Source organism: Falco peregrinus, chromosome 9, assembly GCF_023634155.1.
Source record: "Falco peregrinus isolate bFalPer1 chromosome 9, bFalPer1.pri, whole genome shotgun sequence".
Classification (NCBI taxonomy): Eukaryota; Metazoa; Chordata; class Aves; order Falconiformes; family Falconidae; genus Falco; species Falco peregrinus.
Genome location: NC_073729.1, coordinates 23439543 through 23459903, shown reverse-complemented (window position 1 = coordinate 23459903; position 20361 = coordinate 23439543). Strand labels below are relative to the sequence as shown.

Below are 20361 nucleotides of genomic sequence, written 5' to 3'. Positions count from 1 at the left end.
GCTGCATCTTCACAGGGGAAGGGACCGCTCCTTTCCTGGGCAGGGATGGGGCCCCCGCGCTGCCCAGCCTGCTAATGGTTCCCCAGGCAGCTGCAAGGCAAAGGCTGGGAAGATCCTTCCTGTGCAGGGAAGCCAATCGCAGGAGCTCTGTGGGGCCATCTGGGGCTGCAAGGCTGAGCCACCCACTTGCCCCTGTGACAAGGCACAGAGCAGAGCAGTGTGACCCTGCAGCTGTGGCCGTGCCCACGCGTCTGGCAGTGACAGGGCCTTTGGGGCACAGACCAGGCGGGTTCAGCCAGCTCCCATGGCCACCCACTGCTCCAGCAGGGTCCATCCAGCACCCACAGGCCTGGGCTGCCCCACACCCCTCCCTGGTGTGAAAGCACTCGGGGCTCCCTGGGTGCTGCTGGATGGGAGCAGGGTGGGGGCTCCCCCCGAGGTATCCGATGGGTAAAAAAAATGACAAAACAAATGGTTCCTCTTGCTCCTTCCTTCAGTGTTGACAAACATGCCAGAACCCAGTCCCTGCCCCTCCTTCCTCCCTGCTCCTGCTGCCAGCAATGCCCCACGGGCTGCCTCTCAGCTCCTCGTTGTTTCCTCTTCCCACTTCTTTCAAGGATGAGCTTTTACTTCCCTCGCTGATGCTGGTTCATGTCAGGGCAGCCGCGCAGTATCACCAAGCACCATGTGCCCATCCGTCAACAGAGGGATTTAACAGTGTTGCTGTCAGCCCGGGAACTTTGCCTCCAGTGCCTGCAATCTTCTAGAGTCGCTCGTGGTTGGAGGTGCGTTATGTTTTGCCTGGTTGCTTTCCAGGGCTTGCAGCTGGCTGCTGGCATGAAGATAATTTTATTAAGTGGGAAGGCGGGGGCCTGGCCACATCGCTGTGTCAAGCACAGCATCCGCGCTGTAGCTTGGTGCTTTCTGAAGCGTCGTGTCCGGGCTGGTGAGACAATGTGCTGCCGCAGCCCCTGTGCTCTGGTGGGCATTAGAGGAACCTCCTGGGCCCTTTGGTTGGATGCCTGTGTTTTGGGGGGGTCTCAGGCTGCTGGTTATCTGTGTCTATCATCCTCAAATTCACAGCAGCACCAAACCGTGCGTGGGGAGGATGTTGCTTTGTGCTGCGCTGGGGCTGTGCTGAGCTGCTGCGGGTTTGGCTGGGTGAGCTGGGAAGGGGTGATGCTGGGGGGCTGAGGAGCCCCCAGGCCTCGGGTGCTGAGTATCAGGGGATGGTGCTTTGAGCTGTGACATGTGCCTGCAAACCAAGGTGCAGGTTCTTGCTACCCAGGGTGTAGGTGCTGCTGCCTGGTACAATGTCATTTGCAAATGCGAGTCGGCTGGCCTCAGAGCTGCTGGGAGGGCGGGGGGCGGGGGGGACGTTGGGTTTGTTTGGGTTTGGGGTGGTGGTTGGTTATTTCTATTTGGCTCGAGGTTGACCTTTCTGCAGTTGGGTGCTCTCAGGCCCGGAAAAGAATGGAAAACGAAACTGGTGCTGCTGAACCGAAAGGAAACCTGCGGGCTTTGCCCCTCCCAGACGCCCTTTTTAAGCGGGGCCGTCGGGCGGGGAGGGGGGGGGGCTGGCCGGGCTGGGCACCAGGGCTGCCGCTGGGCCGCTCCAGCATTCGCTTCATTCATTCCCCGGCGCCGGCCGGTACCGGGCTCTGGACAGAGGCTGAGTGCGGGAAAGCCCCGACCCCTCCTCAGGTGAGCAGCGGCTGTCGGCCCCGGCAGCACCCCGGGCAGCATCCCGGCAGCACCCCCCGCAGCATCCCGGGCAGCATCCCCGGCAGCACTCCCGGCAGCATCCTCGCAGCATCCCGGGCAGCACCCGCGGCAGCATCCCCTCCGCCCTGGGGGGAACCGGGGGGGGCTTGGCGGAGGTGGGCAGGAGGATCTCGTCCCCCGATGCTGGAGAAGTGGGACTTGGGGGAGCTGGTACCCCCGGGTATCGCCCCTCTCGTTGGCTGCGTGGAGCGCTGCTCCCCGCTGCCGGTTGCCCGCCCCCCCCCCCCCCCCCCCCCCCCCGGTGCCGGTGCCGGCTCCCCCCGGTGCCAGCGGGCGGGGCGGGGGGGCGGGGCGGGGCCGCCGTGATGCAATTTCCGCGAAGTCCGGCCCCGGTTTGAATGCGGGGAGGCCCCAGAAACGAAACCGCCGCTGGCAGCGAGTCCCCGGGACCCCCCCGGCAGCGGTGAGAGCGGGGCGGAGGGGTCCGGGAGCGGGGAGGGGGCTGCGGAGCCCCCTGGGGGGCTGCAGGGCGCGGGGTGCTCCCATTAGCCTTGCAGCGTTCTTTAGGGTGCTGCACGGTGTGGGGTGCTCAGCTCTCCCGTCTGCTCCTGCCCCGGCCCGCAGCATCCCGGCCCGCAGCATCCCTGCCCGCAGCATCCCTGCCCGCGCTGGATTTTGGCGGCGGGTGTGGGAGGTGATGTCAGGATGCGGGTGTTGGGGTGCAGAGCCCGGGGCTGGCAGGGGTGCGGGGTGCTGCTGGTGGTGAGCCACCCCTGCAGGTCGCCCCTCTCTGCGCCGGGGATGTGGTCTGGGAGCTGCCAGGCAACTTTGGATAGTTGGGTAAAGCAAATGCAATAGCTGGGGGTGCAGGTGCCTGGGGGTTGCATGCAAGCTGGGGTGGCAGCGGTGCTGTGGCTGGTGCTTGGCAGCGGCCAGGCTGGCAGAGCCATGCCAGCTCTCTGGGTGGGACTTGGAATGAACTGTTTTGTTGAAAAAGACTGTGGAAAGGAGGAGCCCCAAGAATTTCTGAGGTTGGTTTTGTTCAAGAAGGAAATACCGGAGGGGGTGCGGTTTTGGTGCAGCCGGGACGATAACCAGAGGCGATGGGGTGGCACAGGACAGCATCCGCGGTGAAGCTCCTTTTCCAACGGTGCCAAACCCTTCCAGCCAACCCAGCTGTGCCGTTCACTCGCGGGGTGCTCAGGGATGCTGTGCTGGTCTCACACCGCTGCTCCAGCCGCTCGCAGTCAGGAGAGGAAAAACTCCCCAGGTGCCCAGGTCTGGTGCCCAGCCAGGACCGATAACTGGGGTGGGGGCTGCGGTCGCCCAAGGAGCACAGTCCCCCGGGTGTGCCGGTGGCCTGTCCCCATCCCCACAGAGGGCTGTCCCAGCACGCTGACCCATGTTGCTTGCTCTGATCGAGGGGCACTTGGCTTACTCCAGCATAGCATATTGCCTAATCTCCTGTCAATAATTAATTGCGGCAAGACCTGTGAAGAAGGCCACTTTCCGGTAGGCTGGGATGGCACAGAGGTGCAGCACAGCAGGACTCAGCCGCGGAGGCATGATGAGTGTTTTTCTGCCACCGCCTTGCTTCGACTCGCCATTTCCAGGGAAATGTGATTATCCCTGGCGTCAGCGCAGCCCCACGAGGCGCCTGCCGGGGGATGATGCTCGGACATAGTGTGGCCCGGCCCTGACCCGAAGTGTCTTCCTGAGCACGGAGGAAATGCCGCCAACGAGGCGATGGCACGGTTTGGGCTGGGCCGGGGCTGGGCAGTGGGTGCCTGTGTCCATGTCGGTGTCTCCCGAGGGTCCGTGCCACCGGGGGAGGCAGATACTCGCCCCGCTGGGGCGGTGAGTGGGTGTGGAGCTGGGCACGCAATAAACTGGTTTCTCCGTCTGCCAGACTGACTTGTTTTGCCCATCAGTGGGATGGAAGTGGCTTCAAATGCCAGGCTGGGCTTTTCAGGACGAGTCTAAAGGAGACTGTTTTTTCTTAAAATGTATAAAATTCAGCCTGCAAATCACAGTCTGTGGCTTGCTGATAAATACTGCTCTTACTCAGCTCCCACCTTCCTCTGGGCACTTGGATTTTGCCCTGTCGACATGAGAGTTTTATTGGCAGGACAGCTACCATGCCGTACAGCTCCCCAAGCTCCCTCCTGCCCTGCATCTTCCCCCCGCCTGGGCTTGGATTGCAAAAGCTCCCGTAGCTTTTTCCTTTTTTTTTTTTTTCTTTCTTTTCTGGTATAAGATGGTTGTAGAGAGAAAAAGGCTTTAATTTGGTTTGAGTGCTGGTGCTGTGTGGGGACTTTAAGAGGAGTTTGTACTTCCCCTTCCTCTTCCCTCCCACCTCCAGACCCAGATCATGTTCTGGCAGCTTGCTCAAAATCAAAGGCTTTCTTAAAAAAAATAAACAGCAAGAGAATTGACCCTTTAAAGGTGGAATATTCCCTCTTAGTTTTTTCAAACCCGGATGGTCTGCCTAGGCAGGAATACCAGACCCAGCCCAGCTGTCCTGTGCAGCCTCTGTGGGTAGTTCTCACAGCGTTTAACCGAGCGGGTCCGTGTCACAGGACCGTGTCTCTTCTGGGCTCTGCGCCTGTGGATGTACCAGCACCGGGAAGCTCGGCTCCAGCTCCATGGAGCCAAGTGCCAGCAATCAGATTTCATCCTCTCTTGTGTGCATTACTGAGGTGTTTTGGAGTTTTCACCAGTGACAGCGTTGCACAGATGTTGCACAAGTCCTGAATGCAAGTGCCTTTCCCAGGAGGGCTTGTCGCAAGGAGGAACCTTCCAGAAGGAGGAAGGGGAAACGGTTATTGGAGGGAAACCAAAGTGTTCCCAAGGCTGCAGATGTCAGCCCCAGAACAAGCCCCGGTGCCGCTAGGCCAGCTTCAAAGGAGCTGAAAGGCTCCTGGAGGCTGAGCGTGACCTTGGGTCCCTCTCTGGGTGCTCCCGCTGGCTGTGGTTCAGCAGCAGCTTGGCACCCCCGGCCCCTTGCTGCTGCTGTCCCCCCTGCCCCCCCTGCTTCTGCCCTCCCACTGCTGGACCTGCTGTGCCGGACCCTGGGAGCTCCTGCAGCAAGCTGAGCCTGCAGCAGTGGGAGTCTGTGCCTCTGCCCTGGGCTCCGACTTAGCTGCAGCCGATTCCTGACCTCCTAGGGAAAGCCAAGCAGGAATTCTCCCTCTTAGCATTGCGATTTGCAGAAGGACAGTCTCCCCAGGCTGGCGCAGGGGGGATATTTGCCTCTGCAGGGGTTTCCCCTCCTGCAGCCATGCTCAGGGCAGACCACAGCTCCGCACGCTGCTGTCTCCTTTCCCAGCAGCCAGGGGTTTTGCAGGTGCTCACGACCCTGGGGGGTCTCAGCGAGAGCAGCCCCCAGGCACAGGGTCTGCAGCCCCATGCCAGTGCTGTGTAGCCTTCATTGTCTTGCTGGGGATCAGCGGAGCACCCCTTGGTGCCCTTGGGCAGGAGACACAGCGCCCCACTCCCCCTCCGGCCTTTTTATTGCTTATAGGTGCTCTCCTATATTTTTATTGTTTTTTCAGTTATTTCATTTCAGTGCGAAGCATTTTTTCTACATCAGTTGGCAGTCAGGCAGCACCAAAACCTCTGTGGTGGCCCCAACCTTTTTTTTTGTGGCAGACCCAGAGCAAAGAAAGAGCTCTCGACCTCTGTGCAGCGTCTGGGCTGCAGAAACGGTTTTCTTCCAATGACCGTGACCTTCTTGCAGTCAGAGGCTGGGGATACTCTGGCTCTCCACTGGCCCCAGCACAGGTCTGGGTAAGGGATGCTCTTCCTTGTGCTGCGTTCATGTCCAGCAGCTCTGCTGGGCCTGGGTACGCGCAGGATGCAGCACATAGGTGATGCTGCCGGATCAGGACCGCAGGCGTCCCTGCAGGTGCTGTAGCTCTGGGCAGTTTGTAGGGAACGCAGGCGGAGCTGTGGCAGGGCCGTGCTGCCCGTCTGGCTATAAGCTCATGCTGCAAGCGCAGGAGTGCTGCAAGCAAAGGTTTGGAGGCAAAGGCGCAGAGAGAAGTTGGGGTGTTTCAGCTCTCGCTGCGGAGAGCCGACGGTGTGGCACAGTGACCCGAATAATGGCAGAGTCAGCGTCAGTGCTGCCGTGGGACTCCACCGCGGAGTCTTGCGGTTTACTGAAACAGAAACTAGCACTTCTGCCCAGCGCCAGGCTCGCTGCCAGACCTTGAGAGATAAACAGGGCTGGTGTTTATCCACTGAGCGCGTGTCCTACCTGATGCATGGCAAAGTGGGATTAGGCTGTTTCATCCTAGCTGGGCAGCGGGTGGGTGCTATGGCGTGGGGATGGGATGCAAGGAGCTCGCTAATGGTGAGCTGGGAGGGTGAGTAATGCTCCAGCTGCTTTCCCCTGTGGTCCTGGCTCAGCGTTTGCTGCCTGGAGCTTCAGCCCAAGCAGCAGCTTCAGCACCCCCCTGCCCACCTCCTCTGGCACCAAGCACCCCGTTTATCCCAGAGGTGGGGAAAGGAGTTAATTAAAAAATGAAAAGTATTTCTGCAGAAGCAGTGCAAAATTTGTCCCACTGCTCTGTGGTCTGCCAAACTGCAGCAGTAAATATTGCTCTTCCCCTGCTTTGCTAGAGCCGGTCCTTCGTGGCTGCGATGCTTGGCTCAAGGCTGGTGGCTTTGCCTGGCAGCACACGCTGCCCACGGATCTGTCCCACCACGCTCCCGTCGGCCCAGCCGCATGGCCTAGCCATGAAACCCCGCAGCATCATTCCCAGGGATCCTCCTGGGCTGTGGTTACCCAGGAAACTGCTGGCAAATGCTGGAGCCGGTGGCCGGGGAGGGCAGGGAGGTGAGTCACGGAGCTCTCCCGGCTGGGTGTTACCGAGCCGTTGGCTGGAGATGCTGGCAGGTCCCTGTTCCAGCATGCCCATCGCCCGGCCTTGGGTGCCGCATCCGAGGAGCAAAGAGGGTGGTTGCTTTGTTAATTAATTCCAATTAATCTTTCATGCCACAGAGGGAAAGGGGCTGGGCTGGAGCTGGGGTTTTCCCACTCGGCATGGGGCAGCGGTGGGGCTGCCCAGCTGGACCCAGGGGAGGGAACAGGAAAAAGAAAGAGAAAGTTGGCAGGAGCTAACCGAGGCGGGGAGGCCGTGGCAGCTGGAGGAGGAAGTTGAATCATCCGGGGCAGTGATCTGCGAGGAGGTCGGTGGCCCCCGTGCCAGGCCCTCTGGGGCAGCCGCTGCTGCAGCCGGCTCTCCTGGGTTGGGTGGTGGATGCTGATGGGCTGCAGGCTGCGGGACCGAGCCGAGTCCTGCCGGGAGCCCCTGCTGCTCCTGCGGGACACGGACCCCTGGGACCTGGGCTGGCGGGTGAATGGAGCTGGGTGAGCGGGTGAGGGCAGAGCCCAGGCACTTGGGTGCCGAGGGCAAGGGTGTCTGGTGGCTGTGGGTGCTGAGTGAGGCTCCTGGCCACTTGCTGGTGAGTGGCGCCAGGCTGTGCCGGTGCCTCGGCACGTGCCCAGCCAGGGACCAGCTGATGTTTCCTGCTAAGTCGCTTGTTCCTCGTTTCTTTGTCAGGCTTTGTGAACTCTCACCAATGGCTGGCAGGTACGTAGTGAGCTAGGACACGGCCACCCCATGGCACCTCCTCCCCCTGACAGCGCTTTGTAGGAACTTCCCGCCATTAATTTTGCTCCGCTCAAGCCAGCACCGAGGATGCCGACGGCAAACGGCCCGGCGGTGCTGCTGGGCAGCCTCCAGCAGCAGCTGGAGCTGCGCCTGGTCTGCTCCAAGTGCAGCATCAAGGAGAACGAGATCACCTACCAGCTGCGAGAGGTGGAGCACAGGTGCATGTATGAGATCCTCCTGGCTCGCTGCCACAGCCGTCGGAGCTCAGCCTGGAGGAAGGTGTCCAGGCGGCCGGGCTTCCCCAACCCGGCCCGCTACGCCGTCTGCAGGTACTACACAGCGGGGCTGGGCTGCAGCAGGCACAAGAGCCAGTGCACCTTCGCCTGGAGCTCGGAGGAGGCCATAGTCTGGAACTTTGAGAGGGAGCAGCAGCTGGAGCGGCGCCAGCTGAAGGCAGCAGTGCTGCAGGAGCAGCTGGAGGGTCACCCCGCCACCACCCCCAACCCCACGGCCAGCGCCGCCAGCGAGATCGCCAGCGAGTTCGGGGGGCAGTTCCAGGAGATCTGCAAGCGTTGCTTCTTTGGCTGCCCCCAGCGGATCTCAGTGGGTGGCCAGGGGCGGCTCTGCAAGTCCCACCGGACCTGGGACCCCCTCCTGGTGCACGTGGTGTCAGACAGCCGGAGGAAGCAGCAGTACTCTGCCATCCGGCCCTTCCCCGAGTTCATGCCAACCCTCAGCTACTGCAGGTTCGTCTCCAAGGGCCAGCCCTGCAAGCACGGCCCGCAGCGCTGCCGGTACGCACACAGCGACGTGGAGATGGCCATCTGGGAGGCCGAAAGGGAGCATGGCCTGGTTCGCTCTGACCTGCTGCCGGCCGTGGGGACCAGCAGCACCAATGGCGAGCTGGTGGCACCCACGCCGATGCAATTCTACTGCCGGGTCTGCCTGGTGACCTTCAGCTCGCAGGAGAGCTTTGAGAGCCACTGCGCCTCCGTGGAGCACGTGCAGATGCTCTCGGATGACAGCTCTGTCCAGTGGGTACACCGCACGCCACCGCTCGGGCTGACCAAGTTCTCGCTGTGTAGCAGGTAAGGCGTCCACCCAGTGCAGCGAGGGAGAGGGCAGGGGCAGCAGGCAGCCACCAGCTCCCTGTGGACCCCCAAGCTGCCAGGCATGGGTCGCACCTGGGATACCTCTCTCCCGACAGAGCAGAGGTGTGTGAGATGGGGAACAGCTGCACCAAGGCTCATTCCCCTGAGGAGCTGCAGGAGTGGATCCAGAGGGTGAAGGTTGCTGTGAAGAAAAAGAAGCAAGCGCTGAAGGAAGGGCTCTTGTCGTACCAGGACCGGCTCATCGCTGAGTATCAGATGTGCTCCAACGAGGTGTTGATTGTAAGTCACGGGTGGCAGGGTGGGTGAGCGTTGGTCAGGCACATCGCGACAGACCTCACGGGTAAGAGCTTGGGAACAGGGTCCACCACTCACCTTTCTAACGGTGGTGCAGAAAGGGATGTTGCATCCCCCTTTCCCTCACCCCTTTTGAGACCCTGCTCAGGCTACCTGAGCACACTGCTGTGCCGGGTCCTTTCATTTCCCAAGGCTGCTGCGTGGGGACACTGAGGAGCGGTGGGTGAGGCCTGAGCATGGGGATTGACTGACCATCCCCTCTTGGGAGGATGTAGCGTAAAGGCAAAGGATGAAGCTGGCTCCGTGCAGGGCTCTGCAGAGTGTCCCTGCGACGCTGCCTTCAGTCCCGCTCCTCCTCTGCTTCCCCCGCAGATGGCTGAGCACGTTGAGGGTGTCAGAGTTGTGTGTAAGCAGCCCCTGCACGTGCAGTCGGAGGACAGGAAGATGAAATACTGCTGGAAGTTCAAGGTCCACTCCCAGGTAAGCCCAGCTCTGTGCTGTGGGGGGCTGTGAGCCGCTGGCAGCACCTGCTGTCCTTTGGGGTTTTTTGTTTGTTTCTTTAATTATTATTTCTGCAAGGAGCGTAAGGACAGGGATGTGGGGGTGTCTGAGTGAGGGTGTGTGTTGGGTATTGAGGAGCAGCTCAGGTGGTGCCCGAGCTGGGGCTGTACGCAAGGGGAGCAGCCACCACATCTCCTGTCTCATCGTGTGCAGTGGGGCTGGGGCGGACCCGGCTGCTCTCAGCACCTCCCACATATCATCACAAATAACAAGATTCAGCTGCTTCCCTGCCCAGTATTTTGTGGGTGTTGTGGGCAGGAACCTGGGTCTGATTGTCCTTTACCAACACAGGAGATTTCCCGTTTGCAGCAGACTGGCTCAGTTGCTGTAAAACTGGAACCTGGGATTCTTTAAGACCTTAAAATAATTGCTGTGGGGTTGCATGAAAAATAAGCTCCTTTAAGGAGAATGTCAAGTGGTGCTGTAGATCCAGCATGGCATTCGGTTCCTGCAGCAGCCTTCAGTAGGAAATGCTGCTGGGAGGACCTCGTCAGCCGCTGGGCTCTTCCCGTGGGCTGCCCTGACCATATCCCTGTTCTCCTCTCAACTGGCAGATGCCTCTGCAGCACGTGGCGCTACTGAAGCGGGAACCTGGAGTCAACTTCTACCTCTCGGGGAATGGGCTTTCCCGGGGCCTCCACTACATTCGGGGGGAGCACGTGGCCACCCTGGCCTCCTCCCCACCCGCCGCGCTGGTGGAGGTCTGCATGGAGTGCTGCACGCTGGGCATCTTCGAGCAGTGGGTGGTCTTTGACTTTGGCAAACGCCCTGTCCTCATGCAGAAGATCAAGGTGAAGGTGGGCCGGCGGGAGACCCCCCAGCACATCCCCAGTAGCAGGGAGAGCAGCCGCCCCGTCAACTTTGTGCGATGGGATAGAGGTAACCGGATCATTGTTCCCAGCGTGCCAAGGACTGGTGAAGACATGGCTCTGCTGGCTAAGTACAAACCTCCTGCTCTTGCGCTGGACTACCAAAGTGAGGGTGGTGCCACTGTTCCCATCACCCGCCTCAACTATCGCGAGAGGATGCACAGATTCCTTTTCCGTGAGGAAGAAGCTGAACAGGCCCTGGTTGCCAAGTAAGTGCCAGGTGTGGATCCAGAGGGGTTCCTCCTTGCTGTGGACCATGCTAACCCTTGGGGCTATGCTGCTGCTGAAACCTCCGTCCCTTCTGGGCTGGGTCCTGGGGCGCCTTCCCAGAGAAGTGGAAACCTGCCAAGAAGGGTGGCTTGCTCTGTAGCAATAGGAGGGGAAGGGCTGGGTCTTGTCCTGTGGCCATGGATTAGCGAGAAGCACAGTTTCTGTGTGCTCAGGAGGCCAGCAGACCCTCTCTGGGTGTCGGTGGTGATCCTCCCTCTGCAGTGAGGGGGGCAGTTGCTGATGAACTGGTGGGCCAAGTTCTCTGTGGTTCATTTAGGTGTTTCCTCCTTTCAGACTCAACCTGCGGGTCCTCATCATGCTGACCCCCATGCTGCAAAGCCTCTCTGTGGGGATGAAGTTTGCCCTCTCTGGTGAGCTGTTTGCTGAAGTGCCTACCCCTTATAACCTCTCGCCGGACACAGATGAGGGGTATCTGCTGAGCAGGTCTGTGCCCACCGCTTTCCTGGCACTTGACCCACCTGTAGACAATCGGGTATATGAGGTTAGTGTGGAGCATAAAGCCACCACAGAGAAGACCATCTGGCTACAGATACCAAAGAGATGCTGCTTAGAGTTGAAATTCAAGCCAAACACCTCCCACAAGGTGGAGATCCAGTTCCAAATCGACCAGCTGCTGTTCCGGCAGTGGCATCAGGCTGTGGACCGCCTGTTGGATGAGAAGCTGGTCCTACCAGATGTTGCCAGTTGCTCTGTCCCCTACTCTCTTGGATCACCACAGAAAGGGAACAGCAAGCAGAAACTAGCCATCTCCTTCATCACGGGCCAGGCAACCACCAGCCGGCAGGTCCCACCTCTTCTCATCTACGGGCCCTTCGGCACCGGGAAGACGTTCACCTTGGCCATGGCCACCATGGAGATCCTCAGACAGCCCAAAACACGGGTGCTGATCTGCACTCACACTAACAGGTTAGCAGGGGGTGAGGGAAGAGGCCACCAGAGCTGTGGGCCGGGTCCAAGCAAACTGGTCCATCACTTGCCTGGTGGGATGAGAGGGAGCCAGGGTGCATGGGACAGAGCTGAGCAGCCCTTTTCTTAGCATGCATTTCAATTACTTGTTTAAATAAATTATTTTTATTTGGTATGTCTTAAACTGCTCTAGCACATCCTGCTAGGAAGAACCCTGGCATGCATGGAAGTCTTTGGGAAAGAGGCAAAAATATGCATTTTAAAGCATTATAAAATGGGGGTGGGCTTGGAGAGACAGTTCTTTCAGCCTTTACTGTGTGCCAGCAGAAGTAGAAAGCCATTGCCTGACCTTGCTGGGGTAGTGTTGCACTCTGCTTGCCCTTCAAAATGATTATGCTCTGCACACAGGCCAATTTTTTTACTTTTCCAGGGAGGGTTTGGGGAAGAGGAAATGCAGATCTGCTCTGACTGCCATTGAATCTGCCTTCAGAGAAACCAGGACAAGATTGTTAAAATTAGAGCAGTTAGACTGAAAAGAGTGTCCACATCCGATCCTGCAGGCTGTTACTGCCTTAGTTTTTTAATGTATAATAGATGAGTGAGCGACTGCTAATCCTGGCCTGTTTCGGGCTGTCTGCTTGCACTGAGGCGTCTTCTACAGATCTCATGCCACCCGCCTGGGCTGCGGGTGGTCAGCTGTTGGAGGAGAGGTCTGGTGGCTTGGCCCTAGAGAGCAGCAGGGCCACAGATTTTGTTAGGCACGTTGCGTTTTTCCATGTGAGCATTAAGACATGCCCTAGCCTCGAGTATCAACTCCTGTTTAAACCATACCCTCAAAACAGGCTTGGAACCGGGCACCGCGTGAACACCGGTGTCTTTGCACGTACGTGAATACCTCCTGTGGCAAGTGTGTTGTCAGCCAAAGCTGGGGAAGAGTTCGGGTGCGGGCTGGTGAGTGATCAGATGGTGCGTTGGAATGATGGTCATAGCATTTGGGAACAGCACTAACAATTCCTTGATGGTTTCCCCTTTTGTTCCCTTCCAGTGCTGCTGACATCTATATCCGGGAGTATTTCCATCACTATGTAACCAACGGGCATCCGTGGGCTGTTCCCTTGAGGATTATATCCACGGACCGTCCCATCAACCTGACGGACTCCATCACGCAGATGTACTGCTGCATCTCACCAGACCAGCGCTCCTTCCGCCACCCCACGCAGGTGGAGATCGACAGGCACCGCATCATTATTACCACCTCCATGTTATCCAAGAACTTGAAAGTTGCCCCTGGTTACTTCACCCACATCATGATCGATGAGGCTGCTCAGATGCTGGAGTGCGAGGCTTTGGTTCCACTCTCCTACGCCACTTTTGAGACCCGGATTGTCCTTGCTGGGGACCACATGCAGATAACCCCAAAGCTGTTCTGTGTTGAGGATGGACAATCTGCTGATCACACCCTGTTAAACCGACTCTTTCAGTTCTACCAGAAAGAGAAGCATGAAGTGGCCATGAAAAGCAGGATCATCTTCAACGAGAATTATCGTTCCACTGCGGGCATAATTGAGTTTGTCTCCAAGCACTTCTACATCGGCAAAGGCAATGCTATCCAAGCCAGCGGGAACATCCCACCCCATCCCGAAATCTACCCGCTCGTGTTCTGCCACGTGTCTGGCGTGGCTGAAAGAGATATGTCCATGATTTCTTGGCACAATGCCTCTGAGATAATACAAGTGGTTGAGAAAGTGAAGGAGATCTATCAGAGGTGGCCAGATGAGTGGGGTGTCCGAGATCTGAAGAGGATCTGCGTGGTCTCCCATGGGATGCAGGTAAGTAGGAGAACCATGCGTTTCCCAGCTGAAGGGGCTACGCTTGCTGCTGACTGCTCTCTAAACACTCCCAGATAAATTCTGGACTCTTTTTACAATAAACCTGTCTCTTGTGCTAGTAAAAGTAGGGAATCTGGGATCTTGCATACCTTCAGTGTTTTTTTGAGGCGCTCTCCTTTTGGATAGTATGTCAGCGGTGGTGGGAGCAGACATGCCTTGTGGTGGGATGGTTTAGTTGAAGATCTTCAGCATCTTCCAGGCAGGTCAGCTATAGGGCAGACTGGGAGCACTGGCTGAGGTCATCCCAGGACATGTGGCTGCTGTTGAGTAACTTTCTTGGAGAACCTGCAGCTGAGAAGGGTGAGGGACCTTGGTGTTGGGTGGGAGCCATTTCTGAGCTGAAACTGTATTCACTTGTGCCTCTTTCTTTCTTACCAGGTTTCTGCAACAAGACAAGAGCTGAGGAAAAAGCAACTGCAAGAAGTGGTGGTAGAAAACTATGAAAACTTGCCAGGTTTGTGTCTTGTGCAATAGTTGGTCGTGCCTGGCTGCGTTTTGAGGTCTTCTGTGTGCTAGGGAGAACTTCTCCAGTCATGTTGATAGACAGGAGAGTCTATAGCAGCCACAGCCACTGTGTCATGGGCAGCGGGAGGAGACACTGGGTGGCTAGCAGAAGTCTTTCCACCATTTCAACATTGTCCTCCTTGCTAAAATGCAAAATACTGGCTGATCTCGTGGCAAAATACCTCTCTGGAAGGGTGCATGCGGTGTTGTTCGGCAGAGCTCCCTTGCCCTTCCCTGTGGCTCTGCCACCACTGCAGCTGCCGCAGCCCACATAGCACTGATTAGATGGGAGTGCCTGGAAATCCTTTGGCTGATTTCCACCCCCTTCTGGTTGGTAAATCTTTGATTTCGTCTTTTCCTTAATAAGATTTCACACCAAATTAAATCTGCACCCAACTGTCAACTTGTTTCAAATATACGAACGTTGCTTTGTAGGAGGGTGAAAACCCTGTAAATGCAATCCCAGGGACTTGAGCATGTGTGAATCATGTGAAGCCCCAGATACCAGTGGGGGAGGCTGGTAATAGAAGGGAATTGAAACCAGGATGGCCTGTGGGTACCAATCGCAGCAAAAATCACAGAGCGACTCACTAAAGGAGGCGTCTGCTGCTCTGGATGACAAGTGAGGGATAGGGCTGTTTTGTCCTCAAGGACTTAGTTTATGACTCACCCATGTTTTTATTTTTCTTTTTTTTTATTATTATTGTGCAGCTGGGACTCCTCATGGTGAGATTAACTGACCCCTGGGGTGTGTTTCTGATCTCCACACCCTTTCTTTGCAGTCTCTTCCCAGCTCTGAAATCACCAGGGTGCCTCTCGCTGTTTGTTATTTGTCATGCGATCAGCAGAGCCGTCCTTGAGGGGAGAGGGATTCTTGCGAACGGTCACTGCTCATGTTCCTGCAAGACCCTCGGTTCCCTGAGGAGTTTGGGATTCACAGAAAAGTCTGCCCATGTTATGAGGAGCAGCTGGCGGGGGCTGCCGGTGGCACTGGGCATGCAGGGGCTGCTCCATGGGCACTGACAGCTGCACTGGTCCAGTTCCCTGCCTTTCTCCCGTCTCCACGCTGCCCTTCCCTCCCTTGTGTGTGGGTGGTTGGTGGGTGGCCTTGTGGCGTCCATCCTGGTTCGTGCCTGGAGGCCCTCACGATCCCCAAGAGCTGCTTTATTCCCAGATAACAAGCAATAGGACAAGAGGAAATGGCCTGAAGTTGCACCAGGGGAGGTTTAGGTTGGATATTAGGAAAAATTTCTTCACCGAAAAGGGTGGTCAAGCATTGGAACAGGCTGCCCAGGGAGGTGGTGGAATCACCATCCTTGGAGGTGTTTAAAAAATGTGTAGATGCGGCGCTTAGGGACATGGTTTAGTGATGTACCTGGCAGTCCTGGGTTAATGGTTGGACTTGATGATCTTAAAGGTCTTTTCCAACCTGAATGATTCTATGGTTCTGTTCAGAACAGGTGGCTCCCGTGACTCAGCCAAGCGAGGCTACATCAGCCCACAGCCCTGTAACACAGTGTAGGTGGGCAGAGCACTGGGCAGCATTCAGACAGGGTCTTCCCTGTTGGGTTCCTGTGAGTGACTTCTCCCTTGTCCCCTCTGGTGCAGGGCGGGAATTCCGGGTCATCATCATCAGCACAGTCCACACCAGTGAAAGCCTGCGCCTCTCAGCCTCCCACCACCTCGAGTTCTTCAACGAAGCCAGAGTGCTCAACACCATCATGACCCGGGCTCAGTCACTGGTTGTTGTGGTGGGGGATGCCGTCGCCTTGTGCTCCCATGGCCAGTGCAGCAAGGTGTGGAAACGCTTTATCCAGCAGTGCATCGAGAAGGGGAGCATCTTCCCGGAGAACCTGACGATGGCTCAGATAAAACAGGCTGCATGTGACAAAGAGAGCTGGAGCAAGAGGAGCCCGGAGGGCGATGAGGAGGACAGTGACACGGATTCCTGGAGCTCTGAGGCTGAGAGCATGAATCCCGATGATCCTATCCTCCAGGAGCTCTTAGATGAGAGCAAGAACGTGCTGGTGACGGTGTCTGAAGAAGGGCTGCTGAACGTGAAGTCTGAGGCTTCAAACCTGTGGAAAGACAGGCAGGAATACGTCAGCTTCTCTTCTCGGATGATGCAGGAGTATCTGCACATGCACCCTAAAATGTACAAGAGATGCGAGCTGATCAAAGAAGGGTTTGACAGAGCTTCTGCCTTCACCCTCAACGACTCCCCTGCGATGACCATTCAGATCAAAGGCAGAGTTCACTGCGGGACAGCCTTCACGGGGGACGAGGTGCTCGTGGAAATCCTGCAGAACATCACGGCTGACAGCGGCAGCCACCGCCCTCAGGGGAAGGTGGTGGGCATCTTAAAGCGCGCAGAGAGAGAATGGACCTTCATCTGCATGATGGATGAATTTGATCCCCGGGTGATGATACCCATCGATCCCACTGTCACCAAAATATTCGTCCCAGGGCTGAAGGAGAAACCCAACGTCATTCCCATCCGCAGGCTTGTCAATGGGAAGTACAGAGTGATCAGCTGTGAGAAGATCAGCCAGGAGATGAGGAGATGCCAGTTATTCTGCGTCCAGGTTATCTCCTGGCGGGAAGGGTTTTACTACCCTTTGGGAATAATAACGGAGATTCTGCATGCAGCGTTGACATTGGAAGAAGGCTTAAAGATCCTCAACTTGGAGTACAGTTTGGAGAAGAAATACCCATCTGCTGTCACCAAGGAGTTGGCCAAATATGCCTCCAGCAGCAAACTAAACTTCGCCAAGGAAAACCTGAAGGACTGTCGGAATTACCTGACCTTCACTGTCGACCCCAAAGGTGCCAGGGATTTGGATGATGCTGTCAGTGTTAGGGATCTCGGGCATCACTATGAGATTGGGATCCACATTGCAGACGTGGCTGCCATCATTCCCAAAGGCAGTGCCTTGGACCTGGAAGCAAAGAAGCGGGGTGTCACCTACTACGCTCCCAGCCAGGAGCCTCTGAGCATGTTCCCACCCCACATTAGCCAAGATGTCTGCAGCCTCCTGCCACAGAAAGATCGGCGTGTGATCTCCTTATTTGTCACGGTAGAAAAGACAACGGATCGGATGTTAAAGGGAGTCTTCACCATCTCTGTGATCTGCTCGGACAGGCAGCTGTCCTATGAAGAGGCAGAGCTCTGCATTAAGAGCCACTACAGAGGAGCGTCAGAGCCCCTGCGTTTCGATACCCTGGAGGACTGCATAGCTGTGGCTTATCACTTCTCCAGGATCCATCGGAAGTTTCGGCTGCAGGAGGACTGTTTCTATGACCGGCTGGATGAGGAAAGCTCCCCAGGTAACAGGGGGTCCCATCAGATGATAGAGGAGTTAATGATCATGTTCAACAGTTTTGTGGCCGAGTTCCTCACCAACCAGGAGGACACGAGAAATGCCACTCCTCTCCGGTGTCAGTGTGAGCCGAACCCTCAACAGTTATCACTCATGAAAAACAAGTACAACCACATCCTTCCTTTGTCCATCCATCTCTCGCACCACCTGGGAGAAGTGCCTCCCAGCCAAGACTCCTCTAAAAATGTGAAGTTCAGTTTCCTGGCCCCCATCTGGCAGCACCTGCAGTCAGCTGCTAATCGGCGTGACTTCCACAAGATGCTAGACCTTGTCGTTACTGATGACATCCACCCAAAGCTGGCCCCCGTGGCCCTGGAGTTCAGGAGGCTACTTGGCCGCTCCTATTTCAGTCGCTCCAACTCCACTGTCCAGTCGAAAGTGGGCCATTACTCCCTGCACGTTGACTCGTACACCTGGGCTTCCTCTCCCATCCGCCGGTACGTGGATGTTGTGGTCCAGCGGCACCTTCATTCTGTGCTCCACAAGAAGCCCATCGTCTATTCTTCGGATGACATTGAGTTTCTCTGTCGTGACTTCAACAAGAAGAATTCCCAGGCAACGACGTATGAGAAGAGAGCCCACTGCCTGCAGATGGCCACCCAGCTGAAGGACCAAGCCCTGCAGAAGGTCGCCTTTGTAGTGGATATTGAAGGGATGAACAAGTATTTTAAAGCCCTGTTTCCACTGAACAAGGAGAGTCTTCCAGATCCCCAGAGAATTAGCTACAGGTCTCTTCAGCTGATAGAGCAGCCCGTGTTCATCGAGGAGCGGAACAGCATCAAGCTCATGTGGAAGAGGAGGGTGTACTCCATGCAGACAATGAAGGAGCACAGCCTGCGGGAAGGACCTCTCTGCGACTGCAGCGTCACCCTCTTCAGCACCCAGACTTGGCAAAACGTGCTCACGGCCATCAGGAGAGAGGAGTTTGAGACCGCTGCCTCGCTCCTGGAGAAGAGCAAGGAGCTGTACCGGCGGCACGTGGGCCGGATCAGGAGGAGCCCATGCTCACACTACATGGAGGTGTCCCTGGAGCTCAGCGCCGGCGACGTGCTGCAGTTCCAGCTCACCACCGATGTCTACCGGGGCTTCCTGGTGCCCTTTGTGCAGCTGTGGTGCGTGATGCCAGGCTTCGACATCTGCCTGCAGCACGCAGAAAAGCCTGTTGAATGCTTCTCTGCCTACGCCACCCTGCCATCCAAAGACAAGTACAAGCACGTAACGGAGTACAGCAAGGTGTGGATGCAGATGAGCGCCATAGAGTCTGCTTCGTGTGCGGTGGACAAAAATGACTCGATTATCCTCCATGATGTGCAGATAACCTGGGCGAGGCAAAGGACAAGCAAAGGACAGCTGCAAGGCAGTTTCCTCCTAAACAAAACGTTTTTGGAGGAGTGCTCTATTGAAGTGGACTTCAACCACTGTTACTTGTGCATTCGCTTGGGTGGGCTGAAGCTTGGGAGCCTTCAAAGCGATGAGGAATGCCTTAGCCATGGCCTCCAGAATCTGACTCTTCTTAACAAGGACAGCTCGGAAGGCAGACTTGTGGTTGATCCAGATACCTACACCTGGGTGGCTCACGGGGTCACTGAAGAGTTCAGCGACAACGCCAAGTCAGACAGGACTAGTCAGCACACTCTGACCTTTTACATTCACTCTATGTCTATGAGGAACATCCCTGTGGAAATCTCACAGGCGTCTGCCACGTTCACAGTGGAGCTCATACCAAAGATGCTGCCAGATATGTAAGTGTGCTCAGCAGTTGCGCTCTGGTTAACCTGTCCATGCAGAGTGACTGCTTCCCATGGGACTCCTTTGCTGCACCCAGATGGTGTGGCTGATCCCCTGAAAGATCTGTCCCTACCCAGCTCCGGCTGGCCGTGCTGCTGTGCTGCTGTTTGGTGAGGGTGGCAGCATGGCTCAGATCTGTTCTCCAGATGGTCTCTTGCTTTTCTGGTTGACTTTAAGAATGGGGAGATAGGGGAAGGTGCCATGCTGAAATTTCCCTGGGCATCTGTTTCTTATGTTACTGGATTGCTGCAATATGTGTCATAAAAGGCAGGGTGAAGCACTGGATCAGGGTTTGCTTAGCAGAAGTGCTCCCTGATTTCTCAATCATTCCCCTTTGTTGTTGCTGTGAAGCAAGATCGGCTCTTATTAAAGCAGAGCTGATGTCTGGTTTGCCCTTCATTGTACACGACATGGACTGCTATGCATCCACGGCTGCTGTGGCTTTTTCAGGGCAGAATGTGCTTCCTTTTTGTACCGTGAATTTCAGGGAAAAAATGGAAGCTGGGCTGTAATAAAAGGGAGCTGGGGCAGAAGTTGTGCTCCTTGCTCTCAACATCTTTGCAGGCTCAGCTCTTCAGACAGTTGAGAAATAGTCCCAGATGCAAAAGAGCAGAATAAGAATTGTTTTGGTTTAAGTTCCTTGTGAAAGCATTTAATGTAACACCAAAGCAGAGCAAAATAATGAACAAGACAGTTGTATGAAGCTGTATTACAAATTTTGCTGTTTTATGCTACATTCCATTCATTCTTATTTTTCTCTGTCAGACGGAAAGAAAAGGCAATCTGGAGGCTCAAGCATGCCTCTGAGCTTGCTAAAAGCATTGCCCTTGGCCATGAACCTCCTAAAAAAGGTAGGTGTAAATATTTGCCACTCTTGCCTTGTGGCTACTTGCTTTCTGGCTGGGCAGATGCCCTGGCAGCTTCCATGGGTCCTTGACATAGGGGTTGTGCTCCCAGACCAGGTGGTTCCCCAGCCAAGGGGAGGAGAGGAGCTGCTAGCCTGGGAGGGTGAAGGTAATACGGGGTGCCCTGCTGGAGAGTGGCACGGGTGATGTTTTAATCCCCAGGGCTCACAGAGAAGGCTCATGGGCAGAAAGTCTTGGCACGGGACAGCTATTACTTTTGGGTGGTCTTTTTAGGTAAATGGGCCCCAATTGCTTGGTTCTTGCTGCATCCTCTGTTGAATCGCTTGTGTGCTGTCTTCAGTCACCTCCTTTAATCTTGTTTTCTTGGCTCTTTGCTTTAATAGAGACAGTGTCCAAAATCCTGCAGCAAAAATGCTTTGATCTCCCTGGCAGCCACAGGAAGCTTAACCAGAGTCAGAACCAGGCTATTCTAAATGCTCTGAGAAAACCCTTCACGCTCATCCAAGGCCCACCAGGTAAGGCTGGGGGGGGGTGGCAGGAGTACATGCCCGCTTTGTT

At 56.3% G+C, this 20361-nt stretch overlaps 1 protein-coding gene across 5 annotated transcripts in view; it reads left to right on the top strand.

The window, feature by feature from the left end:
- The first annotated feature begins 597 nt into the window (after positions 1-597).
- The window catches only part of HELZ2 (helicase with zinc finger 2), a 28208-nt gene continuing 8444 nt past the window's right edge, over positions 598-20361 (top strand). The window contains exons 1-12 of one of the 5 annotated variants that reach the window (XM_055814017.1): positions 2124-2188; positions 7293-7322; positions 7419-8431; positions 8551-8734; positions 9122-9229; positions 9865-10388; positions 10744-11376; positions 12422-13205; positions 13644-13719; positions 15378-18891; positions 19703-19788; positions 20187-20318. In XM_055814017.1, the coding sequence (XP_055669992.1) occupies positions 7431-8431; positions 8551-8734; positions 9122-9229; positions 9865-10388; positions 10744-11376; positions 12422-13205; positions 13644-13719; positions 15378-18891; positions 19703-19788; positions 20187-20318 (7042 nt within the window). In that variant the 5' untranslated portion in view covers positions 2124-2188; positions 7293-7322; positions 7419-7430. Of the gene's footprint in view, positions 786-1581; positions 1705-2123; positions 2189-2428; positions 5515-7292; positions 8432-8550; positions 8735-9121; positions 9230-9864; positions 10389-10743; positions 11377-12421; positions 13206-13643; positions 13720-15377; positions 18892-19702; positions 19789-20186; positions 20319-20361 lie in introns of those variants that run through there. The other 4 variants (XM_027790206.2, XM_055814016.1, XM_055814015.1 and 1 more) reach the window with 4 other exon arrangements.